The sequence below is a fragment of the Filicampus tigris genome, chromosome 12, assembly GCF_054856515.1.
Source record: "Filicampus tigris isolate MCC_2025a chromosome 12, RoL_Ftig_1.0, whole genome shotgun sequence".
Classification (NCBI taxonomy): Eukaryota; Metazoa; Chordata; class Actinopteri; order Syngnathiformes; family Syngnathidae; genus Filicampus; species Filicampus tigris.
The window spans coordinates 5287501-5308662 of NC_141228.1; the positions used below are offsets into that span (position 1 = coordinate 5287501).

General features: G+C 41.6%; 1 protein-coding gene and 1 long non-coding RNA gene across 3 annotated transcripts in view; one reads left to right on the forward strand and one right to left on the reverse strand.

Annotated features, from left to right (window-relative positions):
• ddah1 (dimethylarginine dimethylaminohydrolase 1) overlaps positions 1–14841 on the reverse strand; it is an 83480-nt gene extending 68639 nt beyond the window's left edge. The window contains exon 1 of the mRNA XM_086046993.1: positions 14275–14841. Coding sequence (XP_085903119.1) covers positions 14275–14568 — 294 coding nt within the window. The 5' untranslated portion in view covers positions 14569–14841. The remainder of the gene's footprint in view (positions 1–14274) is intronic.
• LOC147138133 (uncharacterized) lies at positions 14248–20625 on the forward strand. Of its 2 annotated transcripts, none has more exons than XR_015088947.1 (4): positions 14248–14427; positions 17225–17298; positions 17378–17512; positions 19645–20625. It is a non-coding gene; the product is annotated as an uncharacterized LOC147138133 (long non-coding RNA). The 2 variants fall into 2 exon arrangements; XR_015088946.1 differs by having other exon boundaries at positions 17400–17512.
• Positions 20626–21162: the final 537 nt, after the last annotated feature.

Genomic DNA, 21162 nt, shown 5'->3' on the forward strand with positions numbered 1-21162 from the left:
CTGGACAAACTGGTCAGGAGGGCCGGCTCTGTCCTGGACTCTGTGGACTCTGTGGGGGACAGGAGGATGTTGGCCAAGCTGTCATCAATGCTGGACAACCCGGACCACCCCCTCCAGGGAACCCTAACAGCACTCCACAGCTCCTTCAGTGACAGACTGTTACACCCTCGCTGTGCAGAGAGATTCCGCCGTTCCTTCTTGCCTGCTGCTGTCAGACTCTTTTACAAGAACATTGTGAACATTGTCTCTACAAACTGGCGGACATTAGTGCAATTGTGCAGTCCTGCACTTGTGCTCATATCGTGCAATACCCAACATTCCCCACTACTGTTAGTCTAGTTTTATTTTTGTCCAATGCTGTTCCTTACATTTCACTACAGCACTGCAGCACTGTCACTTACTTAGAGTATTTTTTCCTTTGTACTATGTACAGGCTAAAATGAGTGTTCCTCATACTTTTTATATAGATGTATGTTGGTGTGTATATACACAAGTTACTGCGTATATTTACATAGGTTTGATCCTGAATGTTTGCCGTTAATGTTATACATTAATGGCTACATTATGCCGCCGTCCCTGTGTGACCTATATCTTTGCTGCTGTAACACTGAAAATTTCCCCACTGTGGGATCAATAAAGGCCTTCTTATCTTATCTTAAATGGTGCACAAACACCAGACGAAAGGGACTGAGGGTATTTCAGATTCAGATGGGGGGCTCTGAAGAAATTAGTTCAAAGAGCTCTGAAGACAATTGATTCATTGCACTTTGTGTATATTTTGTTTTAAGTGGTTTACTTGGTGAGTTAAAAAAAAAAGTTAAAAAAGAAAAAAGTTGACTGAACTCAAAATATAAAAAAAAATTCCATAAAATTTTAAGTTGGGAAATTCAACAAAACATTGACATTTTTTGCTAACGTGAAAATTGGCTTTCCCGCATTTTCAACAAAGTAGTAATTGTGCCTTGTATTGTCCCCCAACTTAAAGAAATAAGTAAAAACAACTCATGAAATTGTTTTGGAGCAAACAACTTGCTTGCTTTGTTGCGCTACAGTAACTAACACCGTTTCCACGGATAATTTTATCATAATTTATATGTTAAAGTCGTTCCATCTAAAATGACTGTTTTAGCCCATTAAATACAAGTCTTGTTTTTTACAGTGCAGGAAGCACAGGAACCCATGCGCTTTAGAATGTCTGCAATGAATTTCCAGGACTCACAAGTAATTTGAAAGAAAAGTACTCAAAAATAAATAAATAAATAAATAAAAAATCAGCACGGAAATGAGATACTAAATACACTCGGGGGAAACACAACAAAAGTACTGGGGCCAACCTTAATCAGGCTGGTCAGTGTAGAGACCTTAGTTCCATCTGGACCTTAATTGTTCATTTCAGCAAGACATTTTGGACAACTCTATGCTTCCAAACTTGAAGCAATACACAGCCCTTTTCTGATGAGTTCGGAACATCATGACAGAGTCTTAAAATTCAATCTGATCAAACACATTTGAGATAGGCTAAAATGGACAAAAGCAGAAACAGATTTGCATAATTTAAGTAGTCTTGACCAACAAGACCAATAGAAAGGAACAATGTTAGCCAGCACAGTGGATGAGTGGATTTCACTGTCCCATGTTGAAGTCTGATATTGGGCCTTTGCTTGGAGTTTGCTTGTTCTACCTGTGAATGTGTTTTTTTTTCTAAGGGTGCTTCTTCTTCCTCTCCAAGTATAAATTGAAAACTTTACATCTGAGTTGGAATTGTTGTCTGTCTTTATGTGCCAGCCCTGTGATTGACAGATGATCAGTCGGGGGATGTACACTGCCTCAAAGTATTGAGACAAATCACTATTGTCCTGTCAGATAGATTATTCAAACAATTTTAGTTATGTGTTCTGAGAGCTGGGCAGATGTCAAAACCTTGTCATTGCCTGGGCATGGCTTTTGATTTATGACGATGGAGAAGGTATGACTGAGATTTGCTTAATCTTGCCCTTGCAGGACTTCATCCAACGATCAAACAAGCAATGTACACGGTAGAGCTGCTGTTTTAACAAGAGGGCTGTAGAATGAATAAAAACACAAAGTAGGGTGGTGAAAGGAAGGTATGTCTACAGGTGGATGTGTTTTTTCAAATTTTGCAGTGCACCAACAAGTTGTAGATGACTAAAGGGGAGAAATTATACTTTTGAGTGTCTTGTATACAAAGGTTTGGATCTCTGGCACATTGTCCACCATTCAAATTTGAAATTACACAACCAACACAGGTAAGTTGACAATTCTAAAAAAATGTGTGTGTAACCAAGCTATTCGGATTGTGTCCAAATGTGAAACCACTGTCAGACAGAATCATGTCAAAATCAAAAGGTGTGCAAAGCTGCAATTTTACCGTATATTAGCCTGAACTAAAAGCGTTTTCAGAATTAACCTCTGATGACAGGCACGATCAGTTCTCAATTTTTTGTTGATGTTGTTTACTGGGGGATATTTGTGTTTGACAATTGTATATGGCAGCTTGTTAATGAAGACCTGCATCCATAAGTGAAAATACATTCAATGCTTTCAATGCCTTTTGGGTGCATTTCATATTCATAATTTCAATATTGGTCTATAATTGTTTAAAATACTAGGGTCGCAACCTTTCAGTAATGGGAGAACAAAAGCAGACTTCCTAATTTGGGGAATTTATTTAGTGACTACTGTAAGGTTAAAAATATATGCAAGTGGCTCTGCTATAGAAACAGCAGCTAGCTTTAAGAAGGATCTAGCAAGTCTGGCCCTGTATGTTTTTTAGGATCCAGATTTTTTTAAGGCCTTACGAACATCTAGCACAGAAAAGGGCACAAAACTGTGCAGTATATGATATAGAGTTGGACCAAACATATGGCTCCAGAAGAAGCAAAATGCTTGTTAAAGCAATTCATTAACTAAATTTTATCATGAATAGCAACAGAATCATCATCACAAAAGAGAGTAATGTTGGAAGAGTCGTTGCTTACAGAAAGACATTTTATAGCTCTCCAAAACGTGGCTGGGTCCGTTAAATGTTTTGTAGTGACCGATAAGTAATACTCAGATTTGCCCTTTTTGATGAGCGAGGATCATTTGTCGCTTAGCTCTCTAAAAGCAGTCCAATCAGTAGGAGAACCTGTAGCGCTCGTCTTTCCCCAGGCTAGATTTCGTATATGAATAGCTTCTGTGAGTTCATGAGAAAACCAAAGGTTATCTTGCCCCTGAATTCTATATCTCCTGAAAGGAGCATGTCTATTTAAAATGTCAGTAAAATTATCATTTTGCCATCTCAACATCTGGGATCTTTTCTATTCTACTCCAATTAAAATTAAACAAATAATGATGAAATCCTTCTTCATTAAAATGTTTAAGATCCCCTCTTTAAAAGGTTTTTATTTAGGGGTTTTAGTGTTTCGGTTGAGCGCAACAACAGTGGTCACTCAACTCATTGCAAAAAACACCAACAGCTGAAAATTTATGACAAAAATTAGTCAATATCAAACCGGTAACTGTCAATCTGTCAGGGTTTTTAGGATTTAAACGAGTTGGTGAGTTTAATCAACTGGGTCAGCTTGACAGTCACAAAAATATTTCAAATCATGTGATCCTGGTTTGAGCCAGTCTCACTTCAGATCGCCTGTTAAAACAATTTCATTCTAATTTAGTCCGGATAAAAATTGCATCAAAGACTGCAATGCAGATATCACAGCAGATGGGGGGCTATAACACACCAGTTCAACTGAAATCTTTTGAACTATCCAAAGTCACTGCCAGATATTCCAGCTGTTTGGGAACCGATTTAGACAACGTTAACCGAGCACGGAATTTTGATTTCACAAAGGTAGCAACACCACCACAATTTTTTGGTCGGTCAACTCGATAAACATCGTCTCCATTGATGAAAATATCGTCGTTAGTAACCGTTATTGTTAGCCATGTTTCAAATCCGTTGACTTCACCCATATCCTGCTCACATCCACTTTTGTAGCAAGCTGCATATCTTGGAGGTGAATAATTTTTAGACCGGACAGTGATTTGAATTCTCAGGGCGTCTCAATACAGTGCTGCGCTGGGCCTGGGTTTGGTTGCACAACTCCTAACTAAATTACTTGAGTAGCATTTCAACATCTCCGCCTACAACACTGACTAAATTCCCACTGAATGCAAAAAAATCATTTAAAGCCAGTAAACTTTGAATGTGGGTTAAGTCTATGGGAAATACATGAGATCATTTTAATCCCTGTGCCTGCTGCGCAGGTAGCATGCCTCGATAAACATCAGTAGAACATGATGTGACTCCATGCACAAAGTCCAATGAGCAAAACACAGTTACATTATTACCCATGGGTAATAATTTGCTCCTAAGTCCCAGGTACACAGTGTGACAAATAGAAATATGAGAGACGCTAATGTCCACCATCCAGCTGTTACAGGTTCAGACTGCAGGTTGTGGAAGTGCTAGTTGAGGCCAGTAGAGGCCCAGGCTACACAGGTAGAAGGCCCAGTCGAGGCTGGCAAATATCCAGGCTGCAGTATGTGGAAGGCCATGCTGAGTTCATTCATGGTCCAGACTTCAGCTGAGGTCCAAGCTGCAGCGAACAAAAAGGCCAGGCCGAAGCCTGCAGCGGTCCAGGCTTGAGCCGGTGAAAGGTCCAGCCCAAGGCCAACAAAGGCCTTGGCAGCAGCAGGCAGACTGCTAGGCCAGTCAGCAACGATCCAGGCTGTAGCAGGTGGGAAGAAACCGAAGGCCAGGCCTAGGCTATCTTAGGCTCGCAACAGCTAGGCTGTAGCACATGGAATGGTAAAATGGTAAATGGGCTGTCAGGGCAAGGCTGAGGCCAGCAAAGGCCCAGGCAGCAGCAGGCAGAATGATAGGCCAGCCTGCAGTGAACCCTAACAGTTAGTTAACAAAACAAAATTGCTATCCACCTTTTTCCTACGCCCAATACATACCTTATCCCGGATTACACACACAAAACAGGCAGGGCGTGTTTCTGTCAGTCAGTGAAATGTCCTGTGGCATAATCCATGGTGTTGCATGTGTTGAACCACCAGGGGCAGACTATGCCTTTGCAATGGTAGTGAAGTGCACGCACATGAAAAGTGCTGTGCGGGTAGTTCGGAAAGGCGAACAATGGTCTTGCTTTTTAAAAGAACCCAACACAACACATCAGTTTGTACTTGACCCAATTCGAGACGAATAGAGGGACAGACAAACCCCCCTCTCTCCTTGTTTAGTCCATCCTTTTTAAAAGACTTATTGTCCTTCGTCCATCCATCCACAAAATGGATAGACGGACCGTTGCGTCCCTGGGACGATCTCTGGTCGCTACAATACAAAACACCTCACGTGCTCGAAGACATCCGCAGTGTGTAGTCAACCCTGCGAGCAAACACACGACACTATGATGTGTGTTTCCGTCATGTCAGCGAAATGGGTGTCAGGTTATAGACGATTACATAGACGTGCGAAATCCACTTCGTCTATGTTAAGTCAGTCTTTTTTTTTTTTTTTTTATAAGATTCCCGTTCATCATGTATCGTCTGAAAAACGGACATCAGTCATAGACTGATACATGGACCGATCCGTAAGTTAGACGGAATGCCTATCGATGATTTTTACTTCCCCCTCAAAAAGCCTTTTTGTTTTTTTTCAATTGAGTTGTATAGATAATGGTGGAACACAATGATGGACAATGATTTTTTCTTGGGTTCACTTTTATACAACAAAAACCTGGCATTTGAAAAGGGCTGGATTTTAAATTCACTTCAATACAGCATAGCATTACAAGTCAATTAATCGTGTTGAAACTCGAATCTTACATCACTCTTGTGATGCATTTCCACAGTAAAAAGGAATCCAGTCTTGTTCTCTCAGTTGCATTTACAGGTGTAATTAGCCTCCCCTCCAGGAAAGCTTGATCATGTGCGATATTTCATCATTTCACTCGGCATGAGCTCATTGGAAATAACACCATTTACAGCTACAGAGGGCAATCATTTGCGGGTACTTCTGGAAAAGTAACACATTGAACCGCCAAATGGGAAAAACACCACGTCAGCAGAGCTGGGCATTTTACTAAAAATTGAGCGTCCGTCATCCATCATCCGTCAGCAGCAAGGGTACCCTTCCGTCGTCCGTCATCCGTCAATTTTTCATGGAGGGGGGGGGGGGGGGAGAAATAGTGCCTGCCTCTAGTTATCATCAGTGTTTCTAAAACTGTTTAAAAAAAAAAAAAAAACACGACCCCGTAATGGTGGCGCTCGGCGGGAAAATGGCCATCTAATCAGTGCGAGCCCGTGTGCGGGAGCCCTCCCATCAAGCACTGATTGGATGACTACTTCCCGCCGTGGGCCACCAATCAGAAAGAAGCGCTGGTACAGCGAGGCTCTCTATATAATCAGCGTGACTGAGAGGCTCCTCTCGTCACACAAGTGGCTTTAAGGCAGAGAGACCTGCACATTCCCACCAGAATCAAGAGGAGCGCAGTTAGACAAGTGGAGCGGTCAATGAAAAGACACACTACAACGGGTGATGAGGAACAACCACCCCCCACGACACCCCGAACGAGGTTTGAAGAGAAATAGGGAGTCACTGCGTTTTGGAAGCCTCTTCCCAGACTGGTCCCTCACTCAAAACTGTCTCCCAAGCAACAACAACTCACTATTTTCCTACCCGCGCTCGCCGCGGCCACCGAAGCCTTGCCGCGAAAAATAGACTAAAGATGGATTGATGATGGACTATATCGGCGGACTGGTCCGTCACATAGAATGCCCAACTCTGCATGTCAGCTTCAGGATAAGAGGAAGTTGTCAGGCTCCCATAAACTGTCAAGTACTAACACGTTTCACCTGTTCGGTAGGCTGTATTTCGGGTGCATTTTGAAGACAGTGCAGCTTAGTATCGTAGAATAAAATGTGCAAACATTAAATTAATATGAAAGAAAATAGGTGGAGCAACAACTACTTGCAACAGCAATGTAATAATCAACACAGACAACCAAATGTCTGTGACAATTGAACTAGAGTACCTGATTGTAGACACAGCAAACTAGAGTAACAGAAGTGCTCACTTTCAAGGTTGTTGCTAGGCAGAATTAGTGTGGTAAAAGTGTGGCACCATATGTAAACCCCCAGATTCCTGAAAACAAATTTGTCACTGTCACATCGCTTCTTGATTGATTTATTTAAAATTCATTGTTGTGGCGTAAATCCAGTTTGCAAAAATAAGATAACCTGTAAAGGTCCATTGGTAAAAATATAAATTTATCAATGGATTGAAATTGAACTTCCCCCATCGATCATCAAATCCTCTGAATCAATTCACCTCCTGGCCAGTGGGGGGGCACTTTTCATGTGAGCCGCATTTTATGGGCAGAAGCCGTGTTCGATCAAACAGCAACATGGCAACAATAGCCAGAAGTGGCAGCCTGAAGCGACCACTCCTGCTTTTAAATCTGACATTTGGGGTCATTTTGGATTCCATTTCAACATCCATAATCGCATGTTTTTCCAATATCATGCAGCCGTAGTGCAAATATTCATTTTCAGATATTTTAATCGCTCAAAAATGTGATGTGACATGCCACGTTTATGAAAAATCCAAATCTAATCAAATCGCAACCTAAAGAATCAAATTTAAATCAACTTGTGAGGATCTTCACAACAAAGCCATGCCACCGCATGTCACCTGTGCAACAATTCACCATTTTTCAACAGTGAAATGTGTGAGTCATTTGTACTGCAACTCACCTTTGCCTTTCACTGTCATTGTTCTTATCATTATTTTATGTTCTCATCTTGTTTACATCTTAATATTAATAGTAATAGGTATGTAACAAAAAAGTATTTCAATCGGAAAATGTATTTTGATTTAAAAGATGTGAGTGCATCGAATCGGATAGAATCATTCCAATTTAAAGTATATCAAGATACATAATGAATAAGCTTTTATTGGAGATATACTGTATATCTTTGAAGGAATTGCCACATTTCCAGTGCTGACAAATTCATATGTATGTAACATTACAACAAGATACTCATTGCATGCATCATACCCTCTCAAACTAGCTGTACCGTATCAAATTGAATCGTAATCCCACTGAATTGAACCGCTTTAAATCATTCCAATTTGAAATAAACCGTATCACACTCCATATCGAGATACATATTGAAATGTCTTTCATTGTAGAGATGCACAACCTGAGTAATTAATTTAATTATACGCATGTATGACAATGTCAAGTATTTTACAGTTTTACTTAAAATATTGGCTGTACAGTTACTCAAAGGTTTAATTTTCTCAATAGAAATGATCCAATCCACGGTTGCGTTATTTCTATTATTTTGTATGGTGGGAAACTGGTGTCCATCTTGAAATTGATAGATTTTAACCTAAGAGGTTACACTGTATTTACTCTCATCAAGTCTTACCTCAAATGGCAATGGAATTACCAAACATCGGTTTGATCGGAATACATTAGTGCCACCGATAGTCTCGCTTCTGGTTGAAAGGAAATCTTGTTTTTCCCTTTTTCATTTATTTGAGTAAACATTATTGCAAAAGATGCTTTGCGTATAAACTAAATCCTTGAGGGAATTTGAATAATTGGTATCTGCATTACTTGAGGCATGATGGAAGACAATCAAAATATTTGTCATGAATATGCCTAATCCTGTTAGTTCAAGATGACAAGCCCTTCCATGTAAGCGATCTTTTAGACTCTGTATCTACTGTTCTGTTTTATGTGGTACACATTAAGGCATTCCTTCTACAGAAAGAATGCCTTTTTCTATGCCCTCTCTGACCCAAAAGTGAGTTGTTTTTTCCCCTCCCAACAACACCATGCATGGTCTACTTCCTGTGGTCTCACATACCAAACCAGACATTCACACACCTCCGGCGACGACTCAGTGAGACCACGTCATCTAGCAAGACAGAGGAGTTCCTGTTTGCATGTGTCCAGCAGCTGTCTTGCAGCCTGCTGCACTGTGCGTCTTCTAAGGTAACGGAAGGATGGCGTGTGCACGTAGGTGTGTGGGAAGGGGTTTCTCTACTCTGTTCATTTTGCAGGCACATGGTCCATGGCGCATGTCCACAGAGGCGGGAATATCCTTAGCATGTGCAGTCATCTCCATATAGTACAAGTTATGTATAGTGATAAATTAGACTTGGAAGTAACTATCAATCAAATTTATTTATTTTATTATCAAAATACAACTTTGCAGTTGCTGGGCCTGATCAATGTCCTTATCTCTTTCTTACTAAAATTTCAACTCAACTAGTGATACCTTTCAGCCTTAGTGACAGTTTCTGAATTCACACAAAGTATCTATCAGTAATTATTTTTATTTATACACAACAGAAATTCCTAAATGTCCATTTTTTCATGAATGCTTCTAGTATGTCTTGCTTTTACTCTGTGACGTGTTCTTTGTGCTTGCATTAAAAACCTGCCATGTTCATATAATCCATGTATGTGCAAATGGGGGTTTAGATCATTATTTATGGCAGCACGGATACTCATTCTGTTCAGCACAATATATATATATTTTGTCAATCTGATAACAACAATATATTTCTGGTTCTCAAGACTGAAAACTTATTTTTAAATGTTGATTGTAGTTTGTGCTCACCTGGAGGAAAGAAATACCTAAAGATTTGTTCTAACCAAATATGACATCCCTATTATAAACATAAATCAAAAACAGATCTGTTTCTAGAATTGCACTTTTTTAAAAGAAAATACTATATGGCTTATTAAAGCTTTAGCCATAGTTTAGTACATAATAATAAAAATACAGTAAATGAATGTCATACGGTGCAGATGTACATGGGGCATTGTAAATTAAAAAAATAAAGGCTTCAAGGGGTCCACAACCTCCTGGGTAAGGATTCATAAAGTACACTAACAAGCACAACACAGTCCTGTACAGTTGGAAGTTTTCATCCAGTCACTGCACATTCACACAATTGTCAAACCTCCCTGAAGGGAAGCGATTGGTTTCATCAAGTGAGTCATACAAGTGGCAAGGATAGCTAGGAATTTAAATCTGCAGAAAATATTGTCAAAACAAGGTGTCTATGCATTATGGTATTTGTATGGGGGGGTTGAAGGGCTGCCAAAGGCATGACAGCAAAGAGGACTTTAATTACATAAACTTAAAGGCACACTTGGATGAGCTTAATATTGACACTTACATAATAGATTTGCATGTAAAAAAGACATCGGTACTAAAATGCCCCCATCCCCAAAAGACTCTAGTGATTTAAGGTCATTTTTTGTGATTAGATTTACGACAAATTGGCCCGCCCCCTTTTGGAGCTCGGCTTGTTATTTTTTCGGCCTCAGCAGTCTACGTCACGGGAGGGAGGCAAGCGTGGTAATATTGCTCGCTTTGTCAGTTCTGTTGTCTCAAACGGCGACCGATCGCCACTAAATGCACATTACTACTCTTGTCCACTTCAACCTGTGAAGGTATAAAAGTGTTCTGCACAATAGTTTGGATCTATTGACAGCAAACGTGAGCTCATGATGATCACCCCCACAAAATCAAAAATACAGTGGCGATTGCTTCTCCACTTACACAAGCTGTAGCGGACAAGAGCATGAAAACGCACATGAACCCCGACTGATTATATTCCGGCATTTGGCTACGCTAAATTTGTGTCAACTCAGGAGGCAGACGGCCTCTGGGAGCGAGCGGCAGGCTGCCATCAGGCAAGCATGGATCGTTATCTCTCCCCCGCTAACAGTATAACGGCACGGCTAATAGCAGACCGTTAAAACAAAAGGCACAACAACATTAGCTCATTACTGTCCTTCCAGCCGGCGCCAATCTTCCTGTCGCGGAATCCCGACACCGCTTGCAGCCACCAGTTTATAGCGTGAGAGTGACATAAGACCTCATCGAACACCGGGCCAGTCTTGAATGTGCGCATCATCGCGGAGCAGCATGTGCTTTCAGCCGAGTGTGGCCGCATTGAAACGCACCATTTCAGCTGTTCCAAATTGGACGGCGTGTTGTAGGTCGAAAAACTGGGGCCATTCCTCATCCAAATAAATGTGCACGTCTACTCATTCCCACTTCAGTCTCTGTAAATATCCTGACTGGTGTTAAATGCCTCGCTCGTCTTAGCCGTGATCAGCAAAGAAGCAGTGTGGGGTTTTTTTTTTTTGTTGTTTTTTTAGCAAAGAAGATGAGTGTGCTCGCCCCAGCAAAAATCTATGTAGCTCTGCCACATTTCCTCATTCTCATACAAATCCGCCACAGAGAGGTTAATCCTTTTGATCTGTTGAAGTGGTCATTAGTGAAGTGTGGATGTCCACATAAATTTTGGTGCCAATTGAGCACCGTTTTTGGACGTTAAAAGCAATGAAAGTACAATGATTTCCAATGGAGAGTTTGTAATCGGTCCCTCCAGTGACTCCGACTGAACAAGGATAGAACGGTAGGCGGCGCGGCCATGCTCCTCATTAACAAGAGGCGTTATTCATGGAGTCACTTATTTCCTAATTTCTCCCAAATGTATTGATAAAATAGAAAATGACTACTTTTTTCATTTTCCCGATCAAAAAATATAGGAGGAAAAATGGGTTTCTAAAATATATAAGAGGGAAAAAATGAGTTAAAATTGTATAGAGGCCCTTAATCAAAGGTATGAGAAAAAAACCCAAAGTTTTTAGCCTGGATTTAAAAGAATTTACACTGTGGTCTGACTTAAATTCTGTTGGCAGCTTCTTCCATTTGTGTGCAGCATAACAGCTAGATGCAGCTTCACCCTTTTTACCTTGGTACATTACCTGACAGAAGGACATGGGTGCCAATGTTCTTGGTTAATATTGTTGCATTTTGCTTGATTTTCAATATCACAAAAATTGTCTGTGTCTAGATGAGTCAGCATAAAAATCTGTATATGTGTATGCATTTTTCAGGTGGTGGGTGGAGTGTTGTTTCATAATTGTGTGTCCTGTTTGTCAAGTCCTGGACTTAGAGCCTGCAAATAAAGCTGACAGAATGACTTATTTATTTAATGATCGATAGTGGCTCTTTGTTGGCCATTGACAATGTTGTACTTTACAGGGCACAAAAATCTGATTATTTTAACCAGTGACAACCATATTTCCACAATGGCAGGAATGTTTAGGTCCCAACCAGATAACACTGAGGTAACTTTGAAGACATTAAGGTCCTTATCATGTCTACGACAAATCAGAGACAGCAAAATGCCAAGCAACCCCGGCAATTGCCTAGAACCCCAAGCTAAAAGGGGCTTTGACAGATGGCTCACGTTGGTCCATATGATTGACAAAGCACTGCAACAACAACATTTCGCTGTGAGGAATCCTCCCCAAACTGCCCCCTACTAACAGGCTTGTTGGAATACACCTACAGTGCAGCACAATGAAGCAAACTTCACTCATGGTATGCGTGGTATTAAAATAAATTATGGTGATAAGTGGAAATTTGTATCTGTGACATTAAAACATTTTTAGAGGTACCAGTCACACCAAGTATTAGGGATAGACTGATATTTGGCTTTTTGACAGATATCGGCATCGGCCTTCTTTAAAACTCTGCTAGCCGATAATAAATCAATTTAAAGATGTGGAAATCAAAACAAAGATATGTGAAAGTTTAACATTTCTGTCATTTTGAAATGTTAATTTATTGTAGAAATCTACATGGAGCTATTGTTTAAGTTTTCCTTGGTCCTTTTTAAGACATGCTGACAATCCTGGGTGCTCCCTGAACTTTTTGTTTGAATTTTATTATAGAGATGTATACTGTCAAAAATGTCTTGTCATAATGATTACCAAAAAAAAAAAAAATCACCATTATGCAATCCTGAAACATTGTTCAATAAACATGCTTAAAGACATAACAACAAAGTTAAGAGTACATTTTTCTTTAGATTTTGATGCCATTTTCACTCAAAATGAATATCCGCTCCAAATATCGGTTATCGGCCTCCTTGACTACTAATAGTCGGTATCGGTATCGGACCTGAAAAAAGCATATCTCTACCAAGCATCAGAGACATTTGCTGCAAATTAGCCAACATCAGTGGATTAACTCTTATTCCACAAACGCAATATTTATCAGAATGCCTTGTTTCAAGTAGTGGGCTTGCATAGAACATATTCTTGAAAACATATGTTTGTGTTACTTCCCCTTCAAGTTCTGACTGTTACATCACTCACCTCACAGTGTTCATGTATTTTTGTTGTGCTGGCATTTGTGTTAATGTACCTGCTTTTGTAATTACAAATGGTGCAAAAGCATTACAAAAAAATTGATGTTGATGCCATGTGCGTAGTAAGAGTAGTAGTAAAACATTTTTGAGCAGTGCACACATAAACAGAAGGCAACAGCTAAATATTTTAACAGACATTCAAAATACGCACTTCATTTTTCATTATTTTACAAAGAAATCGTAATCGTATAATCGGTTTTGAGAGAAAATAATCGGGATTTTTTTTGTTAGGTAAAATCGAACAGCCCTAATGGACGGACTTTTTCACTCATGACAGCTGACATGACAATTCCCCTATGCTTGTGCCAATGTGCCAAATAAATCCATCTTTCATTGCACAACGTGCGACAAAAATATCAAATGGTGTGCTTGAGGGCAGCATCACCAAAGTTTTCCCATGAATACAGTGAGGCCCGGGCCCCTTAGAGCCACTGTACCAAATAAAGTGACACTTATCTGAAATGACAGCTACTTTCACAGGAGCTGACCAACCGTTTCCCCATTGTCTGTTTTCTTCTCTCGAACACACACACACACACACACACACACACGGTCACCCACTTTGTGTGAGCATGAAGTCTAGCAACAACAACAAAACGCTAGATGACCCAACTACAAAAGAAAACAGAATTTGAGAATATCATCATTAGCAGTAGTCATTTGAGCCATTACACATTCATCCAAAGCACCCTAAAATTAGTGTAGCACATTTTGTATAAAATTTAAGATGGGCGTTGCCTGTGTCCATTACCAAAATGTGCGCACAGTGTGGTACTAGTACTTAGTGACTTTATAAAGCAAGTTGCCTTTTGTTGACGATCAATGCAATACAATGATTTGCGCAATAGACAGGATATGCAATTAAGTAGCCTATAATGCGTTTCTAATCTACATTTGTGATGATCAGTTACGGATGAAAGCAAATCTCCCCACGTTAACATCCCATGTTAATTGTTAGGTAACAGTGATCTCTGAAGCGAAGCATATGTTGCCACTTTCCCTACCTCTCTCCTCCTGCTCTCTGCACCTGGTCTGGTGATGAGCGCCGTATCCCCGCACACCACCGCGGCATCCTCCACGAACACGCTGTCCGGGAGCGTATCATCCGCGGGCAGTTCCATCACCTCCAGCCCGAGCGTGGTCCTCAGGACATGGACGTAAGCATCATGCTCTCTTTGCGCCTTGATTGCATCCACCTCAGCCTGGCTGGTCCGGAGCGCTTCTTTAGCCAAAGACGAAGGGATTCTCCGGACGATAGCGTGGGTGTAACAACCAAAACCTGCCATTAAACCGGCCATGTTTTTCCCCTTCACTTGGCGCTCTTAACTAAAGGAGGGGGGTGGGGGGACGGGGGGCAATCAAACCTGCAAAGCACCCTAGCGAATCACTGAGCATCAGCTGTCACAATTCTACCTGGCTTACTTATTTACCACCTTTCCACTACGTTGCGGGGGTCAATTCTTAATTGACAGACAGACGGCCGCTTCATTGAGTGTCAGTGCGGCGCGCTCGAGCTTCTGGCGGTGACGCGCAACGACCATCACGTGAAACCCAACAGCCTGTCAGCACCTCGGAGAGGCGTTCAGTCTAACAAGTGACAGCTGGTTACTCCTTTAACATTAGCTTCAATCAGCACTGCACCATGCAAACAGCCTCCAAACATCATTAAATCCATAATACCCAGGCTTAGACCAATTTAAAATCAATGTGTGCAGATTAAGTTCATAGGTCAACATAAAATAAAACAAATGCTTCTGTGCGGTTTACTTTGAATTAAAATGTCAAACACTGTCACATTAAATCACCTACATTTGAAAACAGATATGTGTACTTTTTACCCTGTCAAAATAGGCTTAAAGGGACACTTGGGTGAGCTTAACATTGGCACTTATATAATAGGTTTGCATGTAAAAATGACATCAGTACTAAAATGCCCACCTCAAAAGCATTGTAGTGATTTAAGGGGGGCGTGGCTTATGTTATGTTTTCGGTCTTCGTGGTCTAGTCACGTGAGGAAGGCATGCTTGGTAATATTGCTCACTTTGTCAGTTCTGTTGTCTAAAACGGTGACCGATCGCCACCAAAATGCAAATGCACATTACTACTCTTGTCCACTTCAAACTGTAAAAGTATAAAAGTGTTCTGCACAATAGTTTGGATTTATTGACATAAAATGTGATCTCATCATGATCACCTCCACAAAATCAAAAATACGGTGGCGATTGCTCCTCCACTTTCACAAGCTGAAGCGGACAAGAGCATGAATGCGCACACGAACCCCGAATAGTTATAATTCGGACATTTAGCGACGCTAAACTCATGTCTCAGGAGAGAGAGGGACGCGGCTTGCAGCAGCAGCAGGCAGATTGGAGCCCCCGCTCCCCTCCCCGGCTAAAGGTAGGATTGGGACGGCTAATAGCAGCAACTAGCTTCAGGCCATGTCGCCTCGCAAGCAGTCGCGTGCGGTGTCCCTGCTTGCTTGCTTGCAGCTGCGACCTGCCTGAGTGAAGCGGCGTGAGGGTGACGAAAGCCCTCATCGAACAAGCGTCAATGTTCAGCAAACAAAAAGTTCCAGCGAGGAGGTTGACTCCACAGCCGAATGTGGCCGCATTGGAAAGCACCATTTCGGCTGCTATGTTCCAAATTGGACGGCGTGTTGTAGGTCGAAAAACTGGGGCCATTCCTCATCCAAATAAATGTGCACGTCTACTCATTCCCACTTCAGTCTCTGTAAATATCCTGACTGGTGTTTAATGCCTCGCCTGTCCTAACCGTGATCAACAAAGAAGCATTTTTTTTTTTTTTTTTTTTTTTTTTAGCAAAGAAGATGTGTGTGCTCGTCCCAGCAAAAATCTATGTTGCTGTGCTCACTTCCACATTTCCTGATCCTCATATAAATCAGGCACGGACAGGTTTATCCTTTTGATATGTTGAAGTGGGCATTAGTAGGGGCGTCCACATTTTTGGTGCCAATTGATCACTGTTTTTGGACATTATAAGCAATGAAAGTACAATGATTTCCAATGGAGGGTTTTTAATTGGTCCCTCCAGTGACTCCGACCGAACATGGATAGAACGGTTGGGGGTGCGGCCATTTTTCTCAATAAAAAGAGGCGTTATTCATGGAGTCACTTATTTCCTAATTTCTCCAAAATGAATTGATAAAAAAGAAAATGACAACTCTTTTCATTTTCCTGATCAAAAAATATATGAAATTAACTTGTAAAAATATCTAGGTCGTAGACGCAGGATGGACCAGCAAAAAAGCGTAAAGTGCCCATCTCTGTGTTGTTGCTTTTTTTCACCGCTTTATATTGGTGAAAATTACATAGATATTACTGATGAATCAGGAATGGACCCATCCATCCATCCATTATCTGTACCGCTTCTCCTCACAAGGGTCGCGGGGCGTGCTGGAGCCTATCCCAGCTGTCTTTGGGCAGTAGGCGGGGGACACCCTGAATTGGTTGCCAGCCAATCGCAGGGCACACAGAGACAAACATCCGCACTCACAATCACACCTAGGGGCAATTTAGAGTATCCAATCAACTTACCATGCATGTTTTTGGAATGTGGGAGGAAACCGGAGTACCCGGAGAAAACCCACGCAGGCACGGGGAGAACATGCAAACTCCACACAGGGAGGCCGGAGCCGGGCTCGAACCCACGACCTCTGAACTGTGAGGCGGACGTGCTAACCAGTCGACCACCGTGCCGCCAGGAATGGACCATTTGTATCAATTTGTGAAAAAATTTGAATTTGACCTATTTGGCAATACGAGGTTTCCACTGGACAGCGATGATATGAATGGCTAACAATGTTGCGTACTCGCAGTCGGTAGGAGTGAAGCCACCGGAGTGAAGCCATATCTTATGTTGCCGATCGCTAAGCCCGCCTAACTTGAATACATTCATTTATCTACAGTGTTTTCATGTTATTTTCTGTTTCTACAGTACAAATGCCACCGTTGTATGGCATACAATTGTGTCATTAAGTCTGGGAGAAGCACTACAAACACATTTCTTTGGTAAATATATGCAATTTTATATTTTCTTTTATAAGATATGTATCTGAGTGCTACTTAAACATTTGGATCATGTTGTCAGAACCATGAACAATGTTTCACAGCCGTGGTTTGAAGTCACGGGACCGGGAGCTGTATTCCAATTATCATTCGGAGCTGAGGACAGTCACTTGGAAATACTTTGAGGTGAACACAAAACAAATTGGTGATGCCGCAGGTACGTGACAATGTTATAAAACATGTTAGCAGCTCGTTGTGTAACGCTTCGGTCGTTAGCTTCACCACTTAAGCTGATTTACATGAGCATGATGCCAATCCACTCTACTCCTGGGCTGAAGAGAAAGAAAAAACTTCCTCTCTGGCCAAGTTAGCCAGAAAGTACCTTTCAGCACCATGCAGCAGCGTAGAGAGCGAACAGCCCTCTAGTTCAGTAGCTCACATTCTTGATGACACAAGAATTAGGCTTCCTCCTGAAAATACACTGATGCTTTTGTTCCTCAATAAGAATCGGTCACTTACTTCTTTTCACCTTCAGATGACAACTATATAGGCAATTAAGCAGCTGAAAGGTCAAAACTTTGTTCTTTGCTTTAATTTTCACCTTTGAAAAATCTCAGGGAGATTTAACAGTTTAACCTGTTTTATTTATTTATTTTTAAACACTAAAACTCGGAGTAGGTTTATTTTGTACTTTTATTTATTACAAATGAATCTAAACTCAGAGAGAGTTGTGTTTTATCTTGGACTTTAATGCAGGGTGGCTGCTGCCTTTTATGAGAAAACCCAAAAAAGGTTCTTTGTTCAAAATGATCTGTCATTGAGTAAACCCCTTGATGACTGAATTTCTGTAAGTGTATGGACGTGTTTACAGCTGTTGAAACAAGATCGCAATAGTTTTTGCAAAGTCCCCGGCCACCTGAATGTCTGGCAGTTTTCATACATTTTTTTTGCTTAATGTCAGAGAAGGAGATGTTGTAAACATGTAAACATCCATCCGTCCATCCATTATCCAAACCGCTTCTCCTCACAAGGGTCGCGGGCGTGCTGGAGCCTATCCCAGCTGTCTTGGGGCAGTAGGCGGGGCACACCCTGAATCGGTTGCCAACCAGTCGCAGGGCGCACGGAGACTAAAGGCCTAGATAGACCAAACCGACGTCGGGAGATCGTGAAGTGTCGTGCCGTCTGATTGGTGTAGTGACCACGGTCGTAGTGTCGTAACGCGTCTGTAAGCGTCTGGGGGGCGTTTACGCATGTTGAGTCGTCAGTCGTGACATTTGGTCACTCTGATTGGCTGTTAGCTAGCAAATCAGCGCTCAGAGCACCAAGTGACAAATGCGGATAAACAGTGAGCACGCCTTCGCTGCCTTAATCTTCTGACAAGTGCAAGTGCGAGGTTGACAATGTAAGTATTTCGCAATACCGTGTGAAGAATGTGTTGGTTTACTTTGTGTGGGAGTGCAACGTGAGCGAACAATATAGCTGAATGCATTGCTTACGTTTTTATAATCCACCCCGGCCAACAGCTTCCCGGTTGGATTTTTCTAACAATGAGAAATAGTGACTACCGCCGACGATGGTATGGAAGGGTATTATATCTTATGTATGCGCAGAAGATACTTTAATGGTCAGCGTCACTGTCTGTCATTGTGGTGTATTTTTCCATCGTGACGCGCCAACACCCAGCCGGACGCCACAGTGGGTAAGCGTCTGTCACTGTTGGCCAACATCGTTTTGGTCTATCTAGGCCTTAACAAACAGTCACACTTGACTGAATTTATGTAAATAATGAAAAACAAAAAGACCGACCAGTCAGACCGACAGACAAAGAGATGGACAAACTGACAGGCAGACCTTCGGACCCACTGATGGATTGATGGGATTGACTGACAGACAGATGAACGGACCGACTGACGGACAAATGGATGGACCCTCAGACAGACCACCACATGGCGTGACAGACCGATCCAACCGACAGACAGACCAGCCCACCAATGGATGGGCTGACAGGCAGACAGACCGACTAACAGACTGATGGACAAATATACGAACCGTCGGACAGGCCACTGGACGGACAGATGGACTAACCGACGGATTGATCATTGCAAACTGGAGGATATAATATGCAAAACAATAAAACAAAATCAAAAGCATTTTTTTCCAAACGATTTTTAAAAAAGAGAGAAAAACACAGCAAATGCTTTTAGGATGCTAATGAAATAGACATCAGGACAGTATATCCTGGTGGAAAATAATAATTGAAGTCCTGCAATATGTGAGGTGTACTGCAAAGCAATAGGAGTACAGTATGGGCATGTTAGCAAAATAAAGGTGGAGTTTGTATTCCCAAAGGTACCATCTGAGGCAGGTTCTGGGCTCAGTGAAGCGGTCTGCATAGACGGAATGTTTCTTCAGACATCCCAAAAGCACATTCTTCCACTGCGGGACCTTGGTTTGTCTTTTCTTGTTCCAGATTCCCTCAATTATCTCAGACTGCTTGAAACATTCCAGGAGCCCTACATTCCTTTTTTTCCGCTCAAGCCAAGCTCACCAACCAGAGCCCCTCCTGACACAAACACCTGCACCCACCCAAACACTTGGATGTCCCCCGCCCCATCCCGCCCCCCACCCTCATCATTTCTCATCAATGAAAGATGTGGGACAAAAAAGACCCCCCACTTTTTTCTTCAGGCTGAAGAATTTGGCTGAATTGGATGAAGGAAAACCCTCATACTTGTGGGACACCTGGCTGGTACACTGTGCAGCTATGAAAGCAATGACTGAAAGCTGACCCAGTCCACCAGCTGGGGACAAAGCCGCACCAGGAACACTGCCCCTTATTTGTCTGCCATGATATTGATGAGATGCTCAATCTAATGTGACATGCATGATTTCACAGTTACATGTTGGACATTAAACTGCAAGGAATTTCATAGACTGGCAGCTGTACAAATGACAAAGAGTAAACGAAATAAAATGGTACAAAATTATTGAAGATGCTTTTCAGTTTTGGAAAGGGTATGGTGACATATTGTTGAACAGTCTTGCATGAATGGCCACAATGTATTCAATGTGACCTTTAAGCAGACAACAAAGGAATGTCTGGAAAATGTTGGGTGAGTGAAATGTAAGTAGTCATAAAGATTATGCAAAAACTGGACGAGACAGGCAGAGGGAAATTCCATAAAGAGGCAAGACTTCATCACAGAATAACTACTCCACTGAGATTTACCGTTTGACATCTTGTCATTTTTTAAAATACAGAATTAATGTCAGTATAAATGGCAGACATGTTTCCAGACAGTTGTAGCAGAAAATTCCACTTTTGACAAAGATGCCCGAATTTTGGTGGGGTTTTTCTTCATCAGAATGACCTGGTTTTACAAAGACTGTTTTTTTTTCCTATTTCAGGTCTCACTTACTTCAGAGGTTGAATAACATTTGAATAGGTTTGCTGCCTTTACTGGAAATTTCTGCAGGTCACTCGCTTGGGATGTAAGCTGAATTATTAGTTGACAAAAAACAATTGACTCAATGCGTGTTTGTTTTATCTTTCAAGGCACCTAATGCAAATAAAGACTCACGCAAGTTGATCGAATTTGCTCGTCTATTTCTTTCAATCTCTGAAATACAGGAATCAGACAAGGTCAGAGCTGGGCTGCTTTTCTTACCTCGCGAACACTTACACCCGTGGAAGGCGAAATGAGAAAAGGGCCCTCACATATATATAGTGTTGTCCTAACAGACAAGCCTAATCAGAATGTTGGTCGAGTTTGATCTTCTTCATCTATGGATTATCACCTCAAGGACCAGGTCATCTGGGCTGCAGGTCTCAAGGACTCCCAGCCTTGTCAAACATCTTTCAAGCCA